A 23,383-nucleotide genomic window follows, 5' to 3' on the forward strand; every position below is an offset into this window, starting at 1 on the left:
AGATGGGACTATGTGTAAGAGGGGAAGGCATTCTAAGATCTAACACAAGTGTGGAAAGCCTCCAGCCTCTGTGCATCAAGTTGCTGTCTACAGGAACCGAAGCTGAGAAAACCCATGTTGAATGTGACTGTCCAGGGTATTGTTTAACTTTGCCTGGGTCTGTTTAAATCCATTTGTTTTTACTGTTGTCTTAACGGAGGTTTAACTGGGAGCTACATTAATTCGGGGTCTTAGGAGTTATTGTGATAGTAATTTGTAGACCTATGTATGTGCTTGAAATCTTTTCTTTTGTTAATAAATGTTTAATTTCATTTTCTAACAACCTCTGAAGACACGGTAGTCTTATTATTTCTGAATTCAATGCACGCATCTCAAAAGAAAATACAAATTGCAAACAGTTGTGACTGCATGATCAAGTTTTCCTCGTGGTTTTGATCTGCCTGGCATACATCATCTGCTACGTCATAACATATGATCATCTCTTCCTCTTCTTTTATTATTGGGTTGCCTCTTGTATCACCTACTATGAAGGCAGATACAAAATACTTGTTCAAAGCCTCTGTCATTTCCATGTTTCCCTTTATTAATTCCCCAGTCTCATCCTCTGAGGGACCAATGTATATTTTAGTTATTTACTTCCTTTTTTACACACTTGTAGAAGGTTTTACTGTTGGTTTACTCTCATATTCTAATTTCTTCTTCTTTACTTTTTATCATCACGCTTTGTTGGCTTCTAAAATGTTCCTGATCTTCAAGTCTACCACTAATCTTCGCAGCACTGTACACCTTTGCTTTTAATTTGATACCATCCTGAACTCCCTTAGTTAGCTATGGATGGTGTATCCTTCTCGTTGAGTCTTTATCAACGGAATATATCCAAGCAGATATAAGGTAATATATTCCACAAAACTACTATTGTTAAAAAGTTCAAAGAGAATTATTTCTTCATTGTCATCATTTCACATGCATCAGAAATAAAGCTTCACGTACACTAAAAATTCCTGGGTACCTAATTACTTTGTTAAATACAACTTTTAAGTTATTATAAATAAGTTATTTTTAATTCTTAATTCTGATGATAAGTTGAGAGCAATTCAGCTTAACAATATGAATTTTTACCTAACCAGGAATAAAAAATGTTTTGCTGAATGATTATGTTGCACTGTTGGTTACCGATATATTCCTGTGTTTATTCTGGACTGACATGATAAAGTCATCTTATTGTGCAGTTTCTATTTAAAGAAAAAAAATCCATATCCTTTTCAAGAGCACCAGTAAAAATTCTGTACTGCCACATAATAAAAACAAAATTTGACTTGTTCACCCACGACAAACTGTTGGGTTGAATTGTAAATTATCTGAACCAGTGAATGTGACCCAAAAACATCCTTAAAGATCTTCATATCCCATGTAATAAAAAGTAAATTGACTGAAAAGTAGTGGCCTTGGGCATAGAATAATTAGAAAAACTTTACAAGGTATGACAATAGAAGTTCATGTAGGAAACCATGGGCAGAAAATTGCACGAACCACAAAACAGGTGCATGGACCCCCAGGCCCAGGTTGACTGTGGGCTCACCAGTCACACAAAACTCCATGCTGAGAGTGTTAAATTGTTCACAAATGTATAGCACAAAATTGATGTGGCCGGAACCTATGGGACTTCTCCCTCATATTCTAAAAATCAACAATTTCAATGCAACAAAGCTAAGTAAATCATGAAAATAAAGACACAACACAAATTAAAGCAAGTGGATTATTTAAGTAATAATAGCCATTGGCAACATGCAACTGAAGTGCTGTTGCTTATCTTGTCTCTAAAAGTGGGAGGGTTGTGAACTCACCGTCACCAGGAATGATGCGCAAGGTTACAGTGTTTCCAGCCTCCTTGATCAAGTTGACAATATCCGAGTGGGACTTGTTGGTAATCGAACATCCATTAACGGCCAAAATACGGTCTCCAACTTTAAGATGGCCGCAACGGTCTGCAGGGCTTCCTTCGATTATCCGACCTATTTTGTGAGGCATGGCTACACATGCATTGCCTGGTTTTGTACAAGTTTTAATTGCGAGGGTGGTAAAGGTGAACCATTAGGAGAGGAGGACAGGGAGACAGAAGGTCAGGGGTTAATTCACTGTGCCACCAAGCAAAATTAATGATGGAATGCATTACATCCCATGGTTGATGATCAAAACATTGGCAATCAGTTCTACTTAATGCAGCTGTGAAGTGGTAATGTGCAGCTCCCTTTTTAGCTCTTTCAAAATATTTTTAGCTGCCAATAGTCAAATATAATATCCAACAAGTATCATGGGGTCTTCAGAGGGTGCATGCAGTTCCCACCAGTTCAGTCCATGGTCTATTTCTTTCTTTAACAAAATAATTAAACTGCAAAACACCAATGGAGACTTGGGACAGGAGTCTAGCAAGCAAATGCCAACTGAAAGTGGCAACATTCGCTGCATGAAGCAGGCACTCAACTGAGATCTATTATCTCAGCAACATTTAATCATTCCAGATTTCAAAACGTTAAAACGAAAATCAAAATTTCATGCACGTCAATGTGTAATGTTCCAAGTTATGAGTGGGCAGAAAAGGACAATCAGAAATATATATTTTGTGAAATTTTCCAGGACCTTTAATTTAGTTAACAAAATATTTATATAAGCTGAAATGCTCGTCACAAATATGAAAAATACTTGTCCTTAACAGGGAATGTGGAAATTTGATTTATGTACCTTTATACCCTGTGAAAATTTGAAGCCTTAAATGAAAGCTTTAAGGGCAATCAGGGATGGGCGATAAATGCTGGCCTAGCCAGTGACATCCACATCGCATGAATGAATTTAAAAAAAAGTCCTATGAATGATGAAATGTAGATTTTTAACTGTGTATATTCAGACATCTATGCTTTCATTCAGATTAATTAACACAACAGGGAACTCACTGTGTATCAGCATGCATTGCACATGAAAACACGACCAACTTGGGGTGAGGTATTGTTAAACCTCCAAAGGTCAAAGCAGAAACCTTGGTATGGCCTCATTCCTTCAGGATGTCAAAATTCTCATGTAACATCCAAATGCAAATCAACACTGATTGTGGTTAGCATCCTAGTTTCTGGTGTTTGTTTCCTGTATTGATTGGGCCAAGTTTAGGAGTTCTATTGTGTGGAGTTGTGTTTAAATTTAGCACTTTGCCAATGTTCTGTTCTTTCTCATTGCAGAAAGGCAAGCAAACCTCAAACCCAGTGAGAGCCTTTTGGAACCAAGACGTTAGTTTCTATGCTACAGCTTTGATACTCGGAGGAGGGGGGGAAAAAAAGTCACTATTAAAAACTGAGCTGCAGAATGTAACAGCAAGTAAACTGTGTAGATTCTTATGTAACCTCAAACTTAAAAAAAATTAAAAGCCAGGCTTGAATCAGCTACATTTAATCATTAGCAAAGGAAGCACACTTATTGTAACCCAAAGGATTGCCCAGTTAAGATGAACCACACAAGTAGCAAGGCAAAGCAGAAAGCAGACATTTCATGCAGGGTTTTAGGAAAGTCCAACGACCATAGTAAATCCACACACAATCAAGTTATCCTATACGATACCAAGTTACTCTATAGATATAATTAATCTATTGTTTGGAAACAAGGTGGGTTTAGTATTTCCTCAAACAGGACACATAAAATACTTTCAATTACCTGGTGATTTTAATACAGGAGACAAATCATTAAAAAAAATGGACTGCCATTAAACTATTTCTATACATACACAGCTCATTTGAATCATTGGATGAAAAATCACATGGGAGTAGGTTCACCATATAGACACATACAAGTACTAGTTCAGAGAAATATGAGATCGCTAATAGTTTTGTTCACTGGAAAATATGTACACTGTATCATTTTTGCTTCTTAAAATCTGTTATTTTGCTTTTGTATCCAAATGTGTTTTCCAAAATATAACTTACCAAATGTGGTGCCCGCTTCTGGTCGACTGACTGACGAGACAATAACAAAACCAAATCCTTCATTTTCTCCACGCCGTATCTCCACATCATATGGCTGCACACCCCCTCCACCACCAACACCGCCAGTGCCACCACCACCGGCACTGCCACTGCCAGAGCTCACCGTGTTCAAAGAGTTCTGACTGCCTTGTGGGGTGCGCTTTTCTTCAGTCAGAGAAACTGCTTGGTTGCTGCTGTGATGCGATGAGACTGGAGAGGCAGGGACTTCAGTCTCAGGCTTTGGAACAGCTGCTGGATTATGAGGGGTGAAACAAGGGCAGTTTTTAAACTGAAGAACTGCATATCAAATGACTTTTGAAAACTCAGTAAAGTTGAAAGAGTTAGACAAAGAAAACATAGACTGATCCATCCTTAGCTAACATTAGCTGGGGCAGCAGTTGCACTGTGAGAATCAGTTACAACAGAGAAGGGGGAGGGGAGTGCTGAAAATCAGCTCAGGCTTCCCAATTCTGATTTGTATCCAGTCAACCCTATTGGAAAATCCTATCTGCAAAACTTGGTTAAAGACTTGATTTGTTTACGATGTGATGCCCCAGACAGTTACTCAACCTGCTGCTACTTACTGTCCAAGTTCACTCTGAATTACACCTCGGAAGGGTTGCATTACCTGCTGAACCATATCCCAGAAATTGTCAGAAGAATGAAAAAATAGTTCACATTTAAATAAAAACGAAGTTGCTGGCAATAACAGAATTGCTCTTCATTTTGTTAGCGGAGGGATCAAACACAATACAATTTGACCTTTCATGGCCAGCAACCAGCCTGCAGTTTCCCTGAAAGCTTAATGAATTCATTCAGTGAGGATTCCCAACCTGTGATAAGTAAGCTAGCCTCAACCAGAAAGTAAATGGAGGCATTCCAATTAGCCTCCGACTCTTGGATTAGCAAAACAAAAATCAACCTGGATTCCCAGTCCTGGGAACAATCAACAACAACTTATATTTTCATATTGCTTTTAGCATAGGGAAATATGCTAAGGTGCCAGAAGGGTTATCAGACAAAATTTGGGACCAAGTTACCTAACTGGGTATGAGGAAAGGTGACTAAAAGCTTGGTCAAAGAATTAGGTTTTAAGCAGCACCTTAAAGGAGGAGGGAGAGATGACAATGTTGGAAATGCAGATCCCTTTAAGAGTAAACCAGGTCAAGCTTCAGAGTGAATTGAGAGCTGGTGATGCTCATTGAAACCTGTACTTAAGAGCTAGGCTTTTCCCCAGTGGGGGGTTTGGCTTCTGGACAGGGAAAGAATCCCATTCTTACCTTTGAAAATTTGTTTCTGCCCCTCTCTAGCTAGTTAACAAGCTCTTCAATGAGCTTAACAGCAAATTAATTGGAGGCTGATGGGTTGCTGGCTTCCTCCATCCATCCTCCCTTTAAAAATTCCAGCCATCACAGAGGTGTCAGAAGACTGACATGCCATTCTGGAGTGCTATTTACAAAGCATCCGGGCCTGCCTTCACCCACCCCATGAAGATTGAAAATACAGTTCCTGAAGTCACAGCCACCAATGAAGAAGCAAAGGAAACGAGGAATAATACAAAAGGCCAGAATTGGAAGGACACAGAGGTCTCGGAGGATTGTAGAGTTGAAGGACATTACAAGGGTAGGGAAGAATGAGGCCAAGAACAGATTTGGACATAAGGATGAGAATTCTAACTTAGAGGCAGTGCCGGACTGGGGGCCAATGTAGCATAGCAAGCAAAGGGATGATGGGTGAATGGGTTTTGATGTGAGTTTGGATCCAGACAGCAGAGTCGGAAGAGTTGAAGCTTACGGAGGGTGAAAGATGTGATGCCAGCCAGAAGAACAGTTGAGTCCGAAGAAACCAGAAGTATGGATGTGGGTTTCAGCCATGGTTGCACTGAGGCAGGAAAGCAGATGAGCAATATTAGAAAGATGGAAGGAGGTAGCTTTAGTGCTGCAGAAAATATGGGATGGAATCTCAGCTCAGGGTCAAATAGGACACCAAGGTTGCAAACCTGGAGAAGTTGCTAAAAATTGGTAGATGAGAACATCAGGTGTAGTTGTGATATTACTTATGGTCAAATATCCTGACCACAAACAACTATCATCCAAACTCATCCTTGAATAATAAGGTACAAGAAGGCAACATACACCCTTATAAATATAGAGGGCTTCCAAATTGCTATAAACTTTCAGATAGAAATTGGTATATGTGCACATACTGAGATGATGAGGTTTGGTAAATAAAGGGAATGGAAATGACACATTTAACATGTTAGCAAGATGGGCTTTCTACTTCATTAGCGATGACCATTGCAGAGTATGGCTTTTTTCCCAATGTGTTAATGCATGTTCATAGTAAACAACCATTTCCAAAAACAGGCAAATCTCTGGTGAACTGCATCCTGTACTCTTGTGTATGCCGTGAATAGAATAGAAGGATGACAACTTCAACCTACTCCAAAGAAACCATTCTACTCTGCACAAATTTAGCACGTCCTCCAACGGTTGGCCACATTCCAAAAGCCAACTTCCCTGTGAGCGTGCTCCATTCCCAAAGGACCTCAAACACATCCCCACTTCCCGCAGCACATTTGCCTAAGTCACAGGACAACACAGTCTATAATTTGAAAAGTGATCATTTTGAGCATATCAAAGGCACCCTCAACTGAGGAAGAATTGCTTTCCGCATATACAAGTCCCACTATGTCGAAACACATGTGCTGGTAAACCCACAGGATTAAAAAGCTTAAGACACAATGGAAAATTATAAATTCCATGCTTTCAAAAAAAAACCCTGTTGTTTTCATAGCCATGACAGCCTCGTTGAGACTTTCTGGCACACACCAGACAGTGGAGTTCGTAACCTCTTTCTTCAAAGCTTCCATAGTTCAGCATATGAAGTGTAGGGATTCAAAGAGAAGGCTAGCAACACTGTATATCCTACCTCCCAGGAATTTCCAAGAACCTATAGAATTCCCCTTGGTCGGAGCTGTTCCACAGGTTTTATCATTAACACTAACATAAACTGATACTAAGACCATTTTTGAATGAATGCTGCAGGATGAGTCACTGCTGACTGAATCATCCAGAAGTCTCAATTCAGGTCCTGCATTTGCTCCAAGATGAAGCAGGTTGCTTGTTGTCCCTAAGCTGTACAGTGCAGACAATAAAAGCATTTGTCTCATCTAGTAGATATGCACTCAGGGAGGAAAAAGATTTTACAAGTGCACAGATTATAGAAAAACTATGATTGGAGAGAAAGCCTGTCAACTTATATGAGCCAGTGATTTCACAACCATTAGCAGATTGTATCAGGATGTCAGCATCAGAAGACCTTAAAATTTTGCAGAACTTAAAGGAAACAATGTAGTTATAGTGACATGATGGGAGCGAACTAGATTCCTTTTCAAGTATTCATCTAAAATAGGAAGAGTGCATTTGTAATTTAATAAGCAACTTATTTTACAGACAATTTAAAAATAGAACAAAATGATGTTGCTTCTGCAATGTTATGTTTTGTACAAAATCCAGTAATCTATTGTCAATTGCAGTCTTGTGAAAATCTTTGCATTCCAGGGAGCAACACCTTTCTTGCAAGAGCAAGGCAATACATTTTGTTTTCAATCACACGCTGACAGGTACTAACCTGAATAAACGACTTTACGTCTCACAGTAAGATTAACGTGGCCCTGTTTGGCCGCTTGTTGCATTAACTGAACCACAAGTTGGTGGGACTTTCCAACTACAGCTGTGCCATCCACACATATCAGCTCATCGCCTGAGCGCAGCCGTCCGTCTGCATCGGCAGCGCCCATAGGCACAATATGGCCTATGTAGATCTGTACCAAAAAGGAATCAGAAAGGTTGATGAATCTCACAGTATCATTCATTACCTTTGCACTAAAAATGGTTCGAGGTTGGTCATAATGCTTTGCTCCCACAATGTTCAATTAAGTGCAGCATAATGAATTCCCATTTTTCACTACTAAATGTACCAGGAGAAAAAAATTGAAAATAAAAGCCCAATGTATGTCTAGCAATAGCCCATTAACAGGCTGCAACAATTTTAAAATGGAGATATTATGAGCTGTATTAAACAGAACACATAGAAGACATACATCCGGCAGACATCCATAACCAAACCAACAATGGTGCATACTGAAGACGTGGCACTCTGGGCTAATCAGGTATGTCAGTCTTAACCAGGGGCAAATACTATGTTTCTTTACTGTTTAACAAAATAAAACATTGCCATTGACTCACTGCTTTTATTGGAGTATGTTTGACAAAATACAAAAAAAGTGCAGTTTTCAGGGAATGCTTGTTCATATCTGGAAGAAGCACAGCAATTTTTCTCTCTAAACAGCTCGATAAGTACAGTAAAGAATGTGAACTGGGCTTTTTGTGGGAAATTAAAATAAGAAATTATTCAGAATCTTTCAGGAACTCAACTAGTTACTTTAATAGCATGCAAATCTCAATTCATCAAAATGATCATTTAAAACATTTAGCATTTTTTCTGTTAGCTACAGCAATTATACAAACTTTAGTGAGAAGACAACGTGTAATCACAGTCTACGTGTTTATGCACTGAAAAGTGAAAATGAGTCCCTCAAACCCTCAACAAGGAATTTTTAATGAAACAACAGATGCACTGATGCACAATTTGGAAAGTCTACACAGCAGGGGATCTTTGTTCAGCTTCTCAAAATACTGATAACCTTCAAACTGCCAAGGCTACAAATTTAACACAATTCTAAACTTAGAGAACTTTAAGGATTTAAAATTCTAAATCCTGATTTAATTGATGCTGAAAATCTTTTGCATTCCAAAGGGGTTATTTTTGCTTGCCGTTGTGCTGAAAGCAGGGGAGGGGGGGTGGGTAGCATGCAGGAAACCCAGACATCGTGCTGTGGAGGTTTAACGCCAAACCGTGCAACTGATGTTGCTGGTACAGTTCCCCACCTGATTGAAGCCTGATCCCCGATCCTGGTGGCGGGGGATGAAGACGGTACGGGGGGTGGGAGCAGGGGGAACTGATCCCAGTGGGGTCTGATTCCTGACTGCTGGGGTGAAGGCGGGGGCAATGCGGCAGCTGTTTGCCTTGGAGAGAGAGTTCTGATGGAGGGGGAGCTGAGGGAGCCAGGAGGAAGCTCTTTTCTCTTGCCCACAAGGAGTGCTGTGAAGGCACCTGCCTTCTCCCCAAGGTAACGGAAACCTGGCTGGCTACAGTCAAATGTGTAAATCAATGGAATCCAAACTTTGTGAAAAGATGAGATTTCAAGACTTGAATTTATGAAAAAGGTCCTGAAATATTCAGAACGTAGTAAGAGCAAAGTTAAGTTTATCATTCATTTGTTCTGAAGTTTATGGAAGAAATTTTAACACAGGCAGATGTTTTTCGCTCTCCTCAGTTTAGCTCGATTTGCAATACCATCAGACTTTATAAAGAAAGTAGTAACGCACTATTAACAAAAACCGCTGCACTTAAAGCAATAAATTGTATTGTTTCAATGTGTAGGGTTATAGAGCAGTTAGAACTAAGTTACATGCTGTGAAATTGGGCTCACATCTGCATTTCTAAGCAAGAAAGAGAATAATTTCAATATAAAGCACAACTTTTGCTAAGTTAGTCGAAATGTTCCTGATGCTACTGGAGCAGCACCAATGACTTCAAGCGGGCTTGGCATTCAAGAGAGTGTTATTAAGAACCAAGAAAACTAGTTAACCTCTTTTGTTATTATCTGAAAGTAAGGAAAGAACATATTATGTTCAATGTATTTCTGTAAGGTGAGGTTCTCCATTAAAACTGCAAAACTGATGTGCATTATTCTGTGTAATGCATGAACTGATTAGCTCCATGTGTTCAGCCCATGTCTCAGACAATGCTGAATCTACCAAACCAGTCTTTAAAATCTAGTATGCAACCATTAATTGGTATATTACTCGTGTCATTTTAAAATGGGAAAGTACTGCCTCAATGTGGGAAAAGGATAAATCTTAATTCCCCAAATGCAGCATCACAAATAAAATATTCAGCAATAGTGAACCATCTTTAATTTCTCACCGGTTCCCCTGGCTCATTTCCACCAAGTATCCTAAATCCAAATCCAGTTTCTTTTCTCCAGAGGAAAATATCTTGTTCTTGATAATCAGGAACTGTGGGAAAAGCATATAGATGTCATAACATCATACATGTGTGAAAACATAATGAAGGTCAATTGGTATCCATTAACAACTGGACAGAGATAGTATTTTGTTTGCAGCTCTGACAGTTTTATGAGCTTTAGAATGGTTCAGCAAATGGCACTATCAAATTAAAGGCTTCCACTGTTAGAATCGGTGTCACCATCCCCAATTGATTTTAGATCTAAATCACAGACTGTGGTTTTAGTGTTGCAATTTACTGCTACAGTCAGATTGTGAATCACGACAATGTCTCCAAGTTGGCTGCAAGATAGAAACTCAATAAGGGCACTGCTGGCAATAAATCCCACACATTTTGGTTGGAGCTCACCTTTTTTTGTGGTAAATGGAAGGTGCCGACTGTTACAATTACACCAATCGGATTATAATCTACTTGAATAGTAGCTTTTTAAGCATTTGACAAACATAGATGGTGAAGTCAGTTATATTATCAGCCCTCACATAGTTCTACTGTGCATTCAATTAGATTTTCACTCATTAAAAGTTGAGTGAAATCAGCAACCCAATTGGTCAAAAACACAGGTATTCATGTCTGCATTGTTGGGACAACCATATTTTAATCGTGATAATAATGCAGTGCCCTCGTGTCTGGTGCTGAATATCAGCTGTACTTTAATCATTTATCTGTCAACTTACTCCAGAAAATATCCTATGTACAATTACTACATCAGCAATCTTTTATGATGTACTTAACCATCTACATTACTCATCAAAGTCTGGTACTACAGTTCACAATTAACTTGTCAACAGGGTGAATGCAAAAGCAAAAAAGGAGACACCAGTGGCTAAATTAAACTGGTCTTATATGAAAATGCTTTAAATAATTGAAATTTATCCAAAAAGGGTTCCCTTGATGGCATCGTAAGTTAATGCACTACCATGTCGCTGAGCCATTTAAATCAAAATGGTCCCAGGTTTGATCTCTAGCCTGTGCTAACTTAAGGCTGGGAGGACTGCATTGGACCTCAGTGCCTTGAAGGTGAGGGAAGGCAAACAAAATTTAATCGAGAGCCCATTATCTACTATTATCCACTGACCTCTGACAGGAGGTTTGCATATTTGAATGCTGAACAAGGGCAGGATCAGGCTTGGCGGTGATGTCTCCTAATGCTAAACAGCGTACTGACTGTCAGTGTTAGTAAGTATTAGAAGATATCCAAACTCTGTGGTAGTCAACACCACTATGAGTCACTCTGTCCCTCATATCCTATCCTTTTCCTCTCAGCTTCCTCAATCTCTCTTGTGTTTTTTTTTCCTTCACACCTATCAGCTTCTCCCATCACTACAGGTAAATTGAAGAGAAAACATTTAACAACTTTCATGGAAGGAAGATCCTGAGATAATAACTGTGGTCTACAAATACACAATTTCCAATGTAATATCATGAAATGGACCAAATAGTGGGATAAAGTACATTAAAGTAAATACATGAGAATTATGCATAAAATACGAGCAAGGAAAAGCAAGTAGAGAAAGAATATAATTCAATAGGAATAAAATTAAAGACATCTCAAGAATAAAAAAAGTGTTCAATGGATGCCAGAACATAGGAATAGTAGGAGAATAAGAGAAAAAAAAAGGAGTCTAAATACAAAACAAGATTTTTCTTTTCTTATACAAACAGTAGGAGAAAGAACCATGCCTCATGCTTAAAATTCCCAAAATGAATGCTGAACTTCACTGCCCACGAAGAAACAGAATGACTGAATCTCGGTATTTTGCCACCCCTTGTCTGCCTTTGGTTTATTTATCTGGCTGTGTTTCTCCTCAACTCTACTTTGATTATTTCTGTGTGGTGTCACTGGCCATTAAGAAGTTCATTCACATCTGTGATTTGCTAGTAGCTTTCCTGCAGGAAAGGATCAGTGTAGCAGGATTATAAATCATTTGCCAAATGAAACCATCAAGAGTATTTTTGGGTGCTAATGTGTTAACTGGAGCAACTAATAACACAACAATCTAAATGCATTTTTTTATATCACTATTTCAATTATCATTGTTATTTCTTGTAGTACAGGTGTTAAAAGTCTTGGATTTATAATTATCAATTCTCCATTAACAATGCTATAATGATTAAAACTCAGTTAGTTGAAAGGTATAATAAATTTTTTGGACACAAGTGCACATCCACCATGTAGGATTTTGTTACCATTCGCATATTGCGAGACAGACCACGGCTTTAGTCTTCCTGTAGCAAATGACTCTGCTGGGAGCTCCAGTATGCTCCTGTTCTCTCAGCAGATTCCCATTTGCTCCATCTGTACCTTGAACAATTACAACAAATGTACAAAAGTCCTCCTTTGCAATGGGAGACGAGAAAGAGTTAACAACCAAAGTAGCATGCTGTGATCCACAGCATCACAAATACTGGCTGGATCTCCATGAATCACATATTGATATTGAGATTCCTACTGGAGTTAAATAAATCTTAGGGTTTAACCCACTATTGCCACATAAAAGTCTGATCCCTCAGCACATTAAGCCTTTCTTCTCAATTCCTGAAATGTGTACCCAATGCACTGGATTTAGTATTTTGTGACATAAGTAGAATGCAGCTTAAAAATTAAAATGCTAATAACACTGTAATATCAATAAATGTTTCTGGATGTTATGGCTGTGTGAGAACACTAGTGCACTGCACCATGAAATGTCACTCACCACAGGAAAATCTTCCTCAAGCTGCTCCTGCACAGCTGTTTCAGAGGTGAAGGATGCTAACATCCCACCAGTGGTTTTCCTGCTCATTTGGCTGCATTTAGCACAAAGCATAGCAATCAGGGTAAAAAGATGGGTTTTAAATCTATAAATGAAGGCTGTACAGGGAGAGGTCAGGAATTAATCATTTGTGCGATAAAGCAGGATTGACTAAACAATATGTGAGTGATAACATCATGAATGTTGTGACACTGGGTTCACATGTTACATAAATATTGCATTCTACAAAACACTGCTGCATTTTAGAAGAATATGTTGATCGGATTAGATGATATAGGTTGGGAGGAGCCTTGAGTGGAGTATAAAACACTGGTGGGCTGAATTGCCTGTAAATTTTATGCAATTCTCTGTTTATATTATGATTAGCTGTATTTATTTGGCAAAATAATAACGTAAAATGGCTCCAATGACTAGATGCAGTAAAAAGTGGAAACCATTTAGCCAAACTGTAGTCCCAGCATGTTGCATAGAGCAGTTGTTCACAATATGGCTTGTACCCCAGAATGCAAATCGTATACAATATTGTATTGAAATAGCTTGTCATAACATCCTGTTTACAATATGCCACTATAGTCCTCACGCCTATTTCAATCCTAGATCTATTTCTAACTCTTTGCCCAGACTGTTAATGCAGGTAGTTGAAACTGAAGGGAAATGCTGTCGATTTTTAAATTGAGGTGAGATTGAAAATGGTAACTATTCTCGCTGGCACTGATCTGTCACAACCAGCTACTTTTAAATAGTTTTATCCTACAGCTGTCAATTTTTTGAGCTGCACTTTGACAGAATAACTATGTCCGCAAAAATGGTTGCAACTAAAGCTTTAGCGTTAAAGATAATATCACAGGAAAGTTATACATTGGATCGTCAGTAACAGTGGCAATGTTATCAGTGGAGCCCACTTCTGTTTACCTCAGAGTAAAATGATTATATTTTTGAGTAAGTGGTCATCATAAAAATACTAAATATTTTATTGCTGAGGTGCAGAGAGACATTTTCTTTATGTTTAGTGATAGCCTGCAGCAACGTTGGCATTGTGACTCTTAGTTATGCCACTGAACTCAATTAATCAAATAAAAACTAATACTGAATTGCAAAGTACATATATCAGGAGGACACAATGTCAATTTTATTTTGTACACTTATTAAAATTGCATTTCTGATGAAAGAATACAGGCTTTAAATTTCTCATTGTACTTACGTCTACTTTCATACATGCTTCTCGACTGAGCCCAAATTTTGAAAGGATCCGGCTTCCTTTGCACAGAACTATCTGTTTGGTCCAGTGCTGGTGCCTCGTTCGAAGGGTAGTCCGGAAGCCCAGGGGCACCCAGGACTGGTGAAGCGGTGTGTGTGCTCCGCTGGCTGGAGACACTGTGCTGGGAGCTGTTCTGACTGTCCTTCCTTTCCAGTGCCTGCTGCAATTATTCAAGAGAACAGAAGGTCACTCCAGCTTTTCAGTGAGTGCTTGCGATCAATACAATGCTCCCATTTTGAAAAAAAGTCGCTCCTCAAAGTTCAGTTGTTTACTGCAGCTGGGTACTATATAGCAGCCCATCATTAAAAGCGTACACCACATTGAATAGGGAGATTTGAGAATTCTGTTTATTAGGGCGCCTTCATATATTTCCAACTATTGCAGGACAAGTATTGGATTTTATATTAGGTTCAAAAATACACAATAGGAGTTTGCTTTCTTCAAACAGAAAGCTTAGGTATCCGTAAAATAAAAAATTACAAAACACACTGCAAGTGAACATATTCCATACACACAGATATATTCTGCCAAAGGGTAAATTTATTTGAAACTGACAAAGAGGCACATGAAGACTGACATTTCTATGATTTGATAGTGAATGCAACCACGTTTCCTCTTCATGGGTCTAATACAATCTGACAATAGAGTGGGCCTGAAGTTACTTAAATGTGACTTTAATCAGCGTTGCCTTGCAACCATTAGAAGTGCATTAATTATCTATTTTAGGAATTTCTTCATGGTCAAGAGGGGGAAACACACAAACTCGGGATGAGAAAACACAAGATTTACTGTGCGTCCGTCTCAGCTTCCACAATCTACCCTACGGTACAGTCTGATCAGTCATTTCAGCCAAAGAGGGCACGTTCATAAGCTGCACATAGCTCAGTAATATGCAGGGAAACTTCATAATCAGAAGAATGAATGAGGGAGAGCAACACATTACACAGACCACAAACATGCCATTAAATACACAGATCTAAAAGGAGAGACAACATGCTTTGTATTAAACTTACCGACTTTGGGCTTTTCTTAGGAGGCAGTCCTGTGAAATAGCAAAAATAAGAATATACATTCAGGATCACTGCAATAACACAACCTTTAAAAAATAAATAAATACAGGAAATCTTCTAAATCTGTGGTGTGAGCATATAGCTCTTGAACCATGATAAGTTCTGTGTCAGCCGTCGTGTTCAGAGTCAGATCAGATCAGATTATAGCACAATGAATCCTAGGTGCAGCGGTTATGCTGACTCGTGAATCAGCAGCCCTGAGGCTAACAGTCTAAACCAGCCTGCATGACCTAGGAAACCAAATTCTGCAGCAGAAGCAGAAAACTTTCTACAGCTCTATTAATGGGAAAAAGTAAAAGCAAAACAAAATAAAAGGAATCTTAAATTTCCCATTCAAACAGTAGGAATTCAAATTCCTCTTATTTCTCATTTGCCTCCCTACTTCTACAATTTCAAACCATCCTTCATTCACAAACTTGTGCAAGCAGACCATCATTCATGGACTTATGGATATACATGCCATCACCACACCTTGTGAATTTGATAGCACAGATGTGACAGAGTTGCTCCAATAGATGAAAGTTCTGCATTTATCTAACCTATTGACTCCTCTGGTAGCCACATTAAATGCAAAAATATGAATGTGAACATTATTATGCCATCTAACATTGAAAAACATTTCTATTGATCAATATGAACTTGTATCCATTTCCTCATGTTGCCTTCGAAACAAGTAATTGTGCAACCCTCCCAACACGATGCTTCTCCATGGCTGTTGCCAATGGTATATCAAGATCAGCCAGCAAGAGGTGCAGCTCTTTTAGGAGGGACTGGTCCCCTGTACCTCTGACATGGAATCTCCAACCAGCAACCATCCCAGGACCATGGGCAACTCTCAAAATATAGTGAAGATCATCAAAATCAGATGATATGAAAACTAGAATTTAGCAGTCATGCTCTTTTTTTTAAATGATCAGGACTATTATGGGCATGCATCCTCCTTTTAATTTTACAAAAATCTAAAATTCTCAGAAATGTAAGATTATAAACAGCAAGCCTACGCTCTTATGTCAGCACACAAACTGTTAAAAGTTTTCTCTAACTCACTTTAGACATTGCCAAAAACAGAGAGAAGGTTCCAGATACAGAGCTCGACAGGTTTCCACTTGATGCCAGAGCTCGGAACTTCCAGAAAACGAGTCATTACCATGTTTAATTGTACCAGTATGTAGTTCACAGCATCACTCAGACGTGTACTAAATGTAATTTATCTGTGCTATTAAAAGATGATTTGAACAGCTGGAAGCCTGGTTTAAAATGTTATTTAGTTATAGGTATTTGACAATCCACGTAAAGTCCTTAAATCATTCCTATCCCACTGCTGTCTATGGATGTATTTTGCATCATGTGGCAAATTAAGAGATTAATAAGGGAGTAGTGTGGGTAGGATGTGAGGGTTTCCCTCCCTCATTTTATATACTTCATACTATTCCCTACAATAGTGATCACGATTGACATCAGGCCAATGTTTGGGTTTGGTCCCAGTTAGTGTGAGAGGAAACTCTGCTCACTTGCCTGCTGATTTCCTCTCCCTATTCCTTACCCACATTCATTTTCTCTCCATCTTGCACAAAGTTCTAGTTGAGAGAAAAGATGAAGTATTGAGAAGAATATTTCTTATTTCTTCTTCTAAGACATGATCCCCATAAACTGTCACCCTGCCTCTCCTGATACTTGAATGCTGGCAGCAACCCTCCAGCATCTTGCTTTATTAGCTGCCTTTTTGACAGTGTAGACAGCTAGCCCAGTTCTATTCACAACGCATCCACTCCGAGTATTCAGCAAGGGTCACTGCATTCATATCATGACTATGAATCACAGCTGACTTCCCCCTCTTTGTTCAAGGAATGCAGCATACCCTGGGTTAAACTGAAAAACGTCAAACTCAGCAGACTAAACATTAAACCATTTAAGGTAAAATTATCACATTTATGGCATCCACTAGACAAATGTCAAGACAGATAAAGGCTCAACGTGATAGCAGCATGAGAGTTGTGGTCTCCAGCAGAGTGCCCCATCTGTCAGTGTTGGCATCAAAAACACTAATACTAACCACTTACAGTGCACCTGGCCAAATGGCTTTATTCTCAACATTTCACAACTGCATTTGTAACTTGGCTATCAAAACTGGCTTCATTTCCCTCGTCTCAGGCTTTTCTCCTTACCCCTTCTCTCTGGAGACAGCAAACCCTGCTGAAATATAATTCTATTGAAGCTTCATGTTAGCTCATTTAAGGGTTCAATCTTTGAGATTTAAATTTGGAAAAATGAGATGGCATTGTATTTGATCCCAGTCCTGTTTTCACATGCTTGTGCACACAGTCCGCTTGACAACAATCAAGGGCAGAAAGTTTAGCTCACAGTTCCTCTCCTCAAGCTTGGGGTACCAAGGGTAATTGAAGCATTCAGCATAGTTTAAAGATCTCCTGGCATTTCACTGTTCATAATGCATTTAACCACAGGTGAGATAGCTCAATGGTCCTTATTGCTTGTGACACCCCAATAAAATGTGAAACCTGAATCCATCGGTAGAAAATAAATTGTAGTCTAACATCATAAATGAGAGGAGAAGCCTTACATTGACAAGCACTTGATCAGGGACACCTCAAAGTTCTTCACTACTTCTGTGGTGCAGTGACTGCAGGTAAGCTCAACAGCCATTTATGCACAATAAGATGGTTGACCAAGTTATTATTAATATGTAAAATATAATTAGGATCATAGAATATTACTGCACAGAGAAAGGCCATTTTTCCCACTATGCCTGTGTCAGTTCCTTCAAAGAGCTATCCAATTAGTCCATTCCCTGCTCTTTCCCCATAATCTTGCAAATGTTTCCTTATCAAATGCACATCCCTCATGCATGTTACTGTTGAATCTTTTACCACCCTTTCCAGACCTTAACAACTTGCCATGTTGAAAAAATTTCTCCTAATCTCCACCTTGGCCAATTATCTTAAATATGCATCCTCTGGTCATCAAACCTGATGCCGTGAAAATAGTTTAAATTCTAAGTTTAATCTTAGATTGATACAATCATCGTGACTGGCTGACAAGCCCACCAAATGCAAAAAAAAGTTTAATCAATTCTTTCCAATTTATATTAGTACTCAACAGAACTTATCTAGTGGTTACCATGGTGCAGTTGACATACCCTGGTTGAAACCTGAATTGGAACATGCACACCAGTATTCCAAGAACAAACCACAGTGCTGAAAAAATTCCGACAGCTTTATTTCAGTAGATCCATGCCAACTGCTAGCAAGAAATTGGGATGTAAAGAAGTTATATTGCTTTGGGTCTCATCTCCCATAACACATTTGTTGTCTGCTACTAATTTGCAGTTTCAAAATATGACAACATAAATAACTATTGTTTTGGAATTCAAGGTACAAAAACTGGTTTTTGGGTTGGAAGAAGTGATCTTGGGCAGCAAGTTGGCCCAGTGGTTAGCACTGCTGCCTCACAGCTCCAGGGACCTGGGTTCAATCCTGACCTTGGGTGTGTGTGTGTGGAGTTTGCCCGTGTCTGCGTGGGTTTCCTCTGGGTGCTCCCATTTCCTCCCACCATCCAAAGACCTGCTAGTTCGGTGGACTGGCTACAGTAAATTGCCCGTCAGTGTGTGTGAGTGTGTGCCCTGTGATGGACTGGCATCCCGTCCTGGGTGTACCCCGCCTAGCGCCCACTGCCTGTCAGGATAGGCTCCAACTCCCTGTGACCCTGAATTGGATGCAGCGGTTCTGGAAAAGTGAGTGTGAGAAGTGACCTTAGGTGCTGTATCATGCATTCAATGGTCAGCTGAGGAGAGTCATTAATTTCATGCCATAGCTCACTATTGCACTTATTGGGTGGTATTTAACGGAGGCGATGGGAGTCTCGCCCGCCAGCTGGAGCACTGGTGAGAGCCCAGATCACCTCTTTCAGGGTAGGCCCACTGAATTAAGTCCAACTCAGGCATTTAACTGGACAACAGTAGGCCTTCTACAGGGTCAAGGACCCTGGGGAGTGGAAGTCCCACCTGCCAAGAGTTGTTGACCAGTCAGTTGCCATAAGCGCAACTGAACAGCAGTTGGCTGCTGCCAGTAATGCACCCACCCAAGGCTGAGGATTGCCGCTGGATGCCAGGGCACAGGTGAGTGATGGTAGAAAAAGGGGGGGAGGGGGGAGGGGCTGCGGTGTGTCAGCAGTTGAATGGCTCTAGTGGGTCCCCCTTTCCTGATGCTGAGGTCCTCGTTCAGGCATCGAGTGCCTTTGAACGAGGAACCCTTCCTGGGAGCCGCAAGCAACCCTGCACGTTTGCTTGTTGTGCTCCCCACATGACAAGCCCCCTGCTGGGTTAATACCAGCAGCAGCAGTTTGAGGCCCTTAAGTGGACATTTATTACCTCAATTGCTGACAGGGTGAGAAGACCGTCCATGGGCCTTCCCTCCATGGACCTAATCAGGGAGGCAGGAAGGTGGCGGGGTCCCCACCATGTCATCCTCTCGCCTGCCCTCCCCGCCACCAAACTCACCAGAGGGAGGGTATTAAGTTCGACCCTAAGTTTGGAAATCAAAATCTCCCATACAATACAATGTTTGAAAGCTAGGAAGATGAGGTTATAATGGTCATTCAAAAAAGGATGCTTACTTAGTTCCTTCATTGCATAGACAGATGCATAAAGAATTTGTTCAAAGCTCATGTTACAGTGGAGCCCACTGTAATACTCTGCCTAACTGCATACGTCCCATAGAGATGGACAGGAAGGAAAGAATGCATGGGTAACAAACACACAGTTGGATTGCACTGATATAAAGAAGGGTGTAATGGTGACAGCAAAGAAAAAAACCCACAAAATATCTATTTAATATTCTTTTGATATCAATTGCTGCACCTGATATCATCACCTGGCACTCGGTCATGAGTGGTGACCTGCAGTACCGGGTACACAAATCTACAAACTCTTCCAGAAAAGGTTTAGTTAAAAGCTGCACAAGTTATTTACCAATTAAAGAAAAGAGAGAGGGGAAGAAAGAAAAGAGTATTGCATTTGTGTGCAGAACAGGACTTTCAGTATAAAAGTTTATTCCTTTCCTCTATGATGTATAACTTCCAACCTTATAAATATTCTCACTAACGCTCATTTGCTTGCAGTTGTGGAGAGATATGAGAAATAATAAAATATAAAAAACAGAACAAAAAATACTGCAAATGCTTTGGGAGATATGACACAATCCACCTAAGTGGAAGAGACAAAAGCACTTGGGTTATTCAAAGAATATTAAGATGTCATGATGTTCAGGAGAAATGAGTTCTGAAGGGACAAATCATTTAATTTTCTCATACATCACTTTTCCTGTGTTAACTAGATGTGGATATTGAATGTGCTGAAATGTTCATTTAAGAGATGCTATAAAAAATGTAGGGCTCATGAGATATGGAGGAGAAATTAGAGAGTTTTCTCATTCAGGATAGAGGTGAATATGAGTTTATCCCTTCCAGCTGGAAGAATTCTACCAATGAGTATTTGCATCTATCACAGAGAAAATGCGTGTGTTTATTAAAACTTAACTTACACACATTAACTAAATCACTCTGATGCATTTCTTAGACAACATCTTTGTGGCAGCTTCACCCCTTCAAGTTTGCTGAATGGACAAATGCATAACCAGCAGAGAGTTATATAAGGCGATATACATTAAAATTTCCCAATAAGTTAATCAGATCTAAAGGTTTACTTTTTCCCCAAATTTGATTTTGACAAATGGGTTCTGATTCAATTCACAAAGGGCATGAGAGGTAGGGCCTGCAGTTCTAATGAATGGTCCATAAAATGCTCAGGTGAGCTACATAAGAACATAACAAGTAGGAGTAGAGTAGGCCAGTCAGCCTTTAGAGCCTGCTCTGCCATTCAATAAGATCATGTCTGACCTTCTACCTCAACTCCACTTTCTCCCACTATTCACATATCCCATGAATTCCTTAGTACCCAAAAATCTATTGACCTCTGTCTTGCACATACCATTCTCAATAACTGAGCATCAACAGCAATCTCAGTCCTAAATGGTCAACCTCTTATTCCAAGTCGGTGACCTCTAGTTCCAGGGCAAACATCCTCCTAACATCTTCCCTGTCCAGCCCCTTGTAAATTTTATATGTTTCATTGAAATTGCCTCTCATTCTTCCAAATGCTAGGAAATATAGAGCTAGTCTACCTAATAATCTCCTCATAAAACACTCCTCATCCCAGGAATCAGCCTGGTGCACCTTCGCTGCATTCTCTCTAAGGCGAGTATGTTAGGGAAGGAGATGAAAACTGTACAGAGTACTCCAGGTGTAGCCTCACCAAGGCCTTATATAATTGTGGAAAGGTTGCTTTACTCTTTTACTCCAATTCCTTTGTAATAAAGGCTAACATACCATTTACTGAGCATCAAAATGAAGTGAACTGTTGGTAATTAATAATAAATGTGTCAAATCGAGAAGATTCTAGCTTATTTGCTGATACGAAATAGCATTGAGTAATTCTATAGTTTGGAACATAAATCTCTCTAATAAAATATAATAGGTAATATCATTTTTCTATTTAAATTCTAATAGTCTATAGGCCAAAGCAGCATAAACTCTAGTCTAGATTAATGGTTTTCAAATTAGTCTATATGGGGAACCTTTTGCAAATTATCATCACACTCACAAAACCTGAAAATATTGAGAGTCCTAGAGATCCTGACCTAAGTTATGAAAGATAATGTTAGCTATGAACATTAAATGATGCTATTATAGGAATGGTGTTTGATCAGTGCAAGTCAAATTGCTTTGTCATATAGTGCAGCCAATAAACTATTAAAACTCAAAGAGGAAAATTATAACGCTAGCTATTATTCCCTTGGCCAGCCCATTATATTACAGGTAAAAATTATATGCTTATTTTCTTTTTCTACTTACTAAATGTGTAGCCCACAGTATGGTGTACATAATAATCAAAAATAACAATGTGGTTAATGGTATTCAGAGAGATTTTTGTTCAATCCCAAATACTACATAAATTGTCAAAAAGCAAGTTTGTTCAGTGCCAGCCAAGTTGCACACAGGGAATCAAGACCAAGTGCAGACAGGGTGGGGAGGGGTGGGATGTTACTTAGGCCCAGATTACAAAGCGTGAAGGGGTGACAGCAATAGCTAGAAGTACAAAGGGACCATGCAACAGTGGCAGAGATTTTGGGCTGAGGACAAAAAGACTAAGTTCAAAGGAGATGGTTGGGCTGCGGTCTGCTCAGATAAGGCTGAGGCCTGAACAGATGTTCTGCTTTGGGAGATTGAGCACTTTGGGAAAGAGGCAGATTAGGTGGCAGGCTGTCTGTGAGATATATTAGGAACTATAAGAAAAATTAGAATATAGTTATTGAACAGTTTAGCTGGCTGAATGACTGATGACTGATGACAGCCGTGATTCTGTGGTTGTGGGTTCAAGAGACTTCAACACATAATCTTTGTGGCTGCCTCTTCTGAAGGAGTACTTCACTGTCAGGGGTGCTGTCTTTTGGATGGGACGTTAAACTGAAACCACCCTCTCATTATTCAGCAATCATTATCTAGACCATAGCGGAAGGTCACAGATTCCTGAACAAACAACTTTTTTGGAGAATTTTTGAGGGGAAATTTGTGGCCAGATTTATGTACATCTACATTACAAATAAGTACTAAAGGATATTTATGACTACTGAGTAACCATATAAGAAAAGGGAATGTTTCCAGGCACGAGAGTTCAGTTTTCAAACAGTATATAGCAGAAGAGCAGTGATGTTTCTTGAGAATGGGCTTTTGGCTGCATTCAAAATCCAACACTTCATTTTTGCAGCTGTACAGATGCCTAACTTGTATTTCATGTAAGCTCAACTATATCACTACACATCGAGAATGAATTACCATTCACCACACTAATTTTCCACAAGATAACCATAATTCTACATTGCATTAAAAGCAAAATTGTTTTATAACTTCTCAAATTCATGCCAATGGCTATTTGCTAAATTGACATTCCGCCATTTGACTAAGCTTAAGTGCATCACAAGAGCTGACCTCTGGAATATTGCGTCCATTTGTAGGCGCCACACTTAGGAAGGACGTGAAGGTATTGGAGAGGGTGCAGAAAAGATTCACAAG

The 23,383-nt window shown here is 39.5% G+C and overlaps 1 protein-coding gene across 12 annotated transcripts in view; it reads right to left on the minus strand.

The window, feature by feature from the left end:
• magi1b (membrane associated guanylate kinase, WW and PDZ domain containing 1b) overlaps positions 1-23,383 on the minus strand; it is a 457,254-nt gene that overhangs the window by 52,217 nt on the left and 381,654 nt on the right. For 7 of the 12 annotated variants that reach the window (XM_078543664.1, XM_078543660.1, XM_078543665.1 and 4 more), the window contains 6 exons: positions 15,185-15,213; positions 14,115-14,331; positions 10,059-10,150; positions 7,638-7,830; positions 3,966-4,256; positions 1,845-2,045 (listed from right to left, as the gene is read on the minus strand). In XM_078543664.1, the coding sequence (XP_078399790.1) occupies positions 1,845-2,045; positions 3,966-4,256; positions 7,638-7,830; positions 10,059-10,150; positions 14,115-14,331; positions 15,185-15,213 (1,023 nt within the window). The remainder of the gene's footprint in view (positions 1-1,844; positions 2,046-3,965; positions 4,257-7,637; positions 7,831-10,058; positions 10,151-14,114; positions 14,332-15,184; positions 15,214-23,383) is intronic. The other 5 variants (XM_078543669.1, XM_078543661.1, XM_078543662.1 and 2 more) reach the window with 3 other exon arrangements.

The sequence above is a fragment of the Cetorhinus maximus genome, chromosome 6, assembly GCF_964194155.1.
Source record: "Cetorhinus maximus chromosome 6, sCetMax3.hap1.1, whole genome shotgun sequence".
Lineage (NCBI taxonomy): Eukaryota > Metazoa > Chordata > Chondrichthyes > Lamniformes > Cetorhinidae > Cetorhinus > Cetorhinus maximus.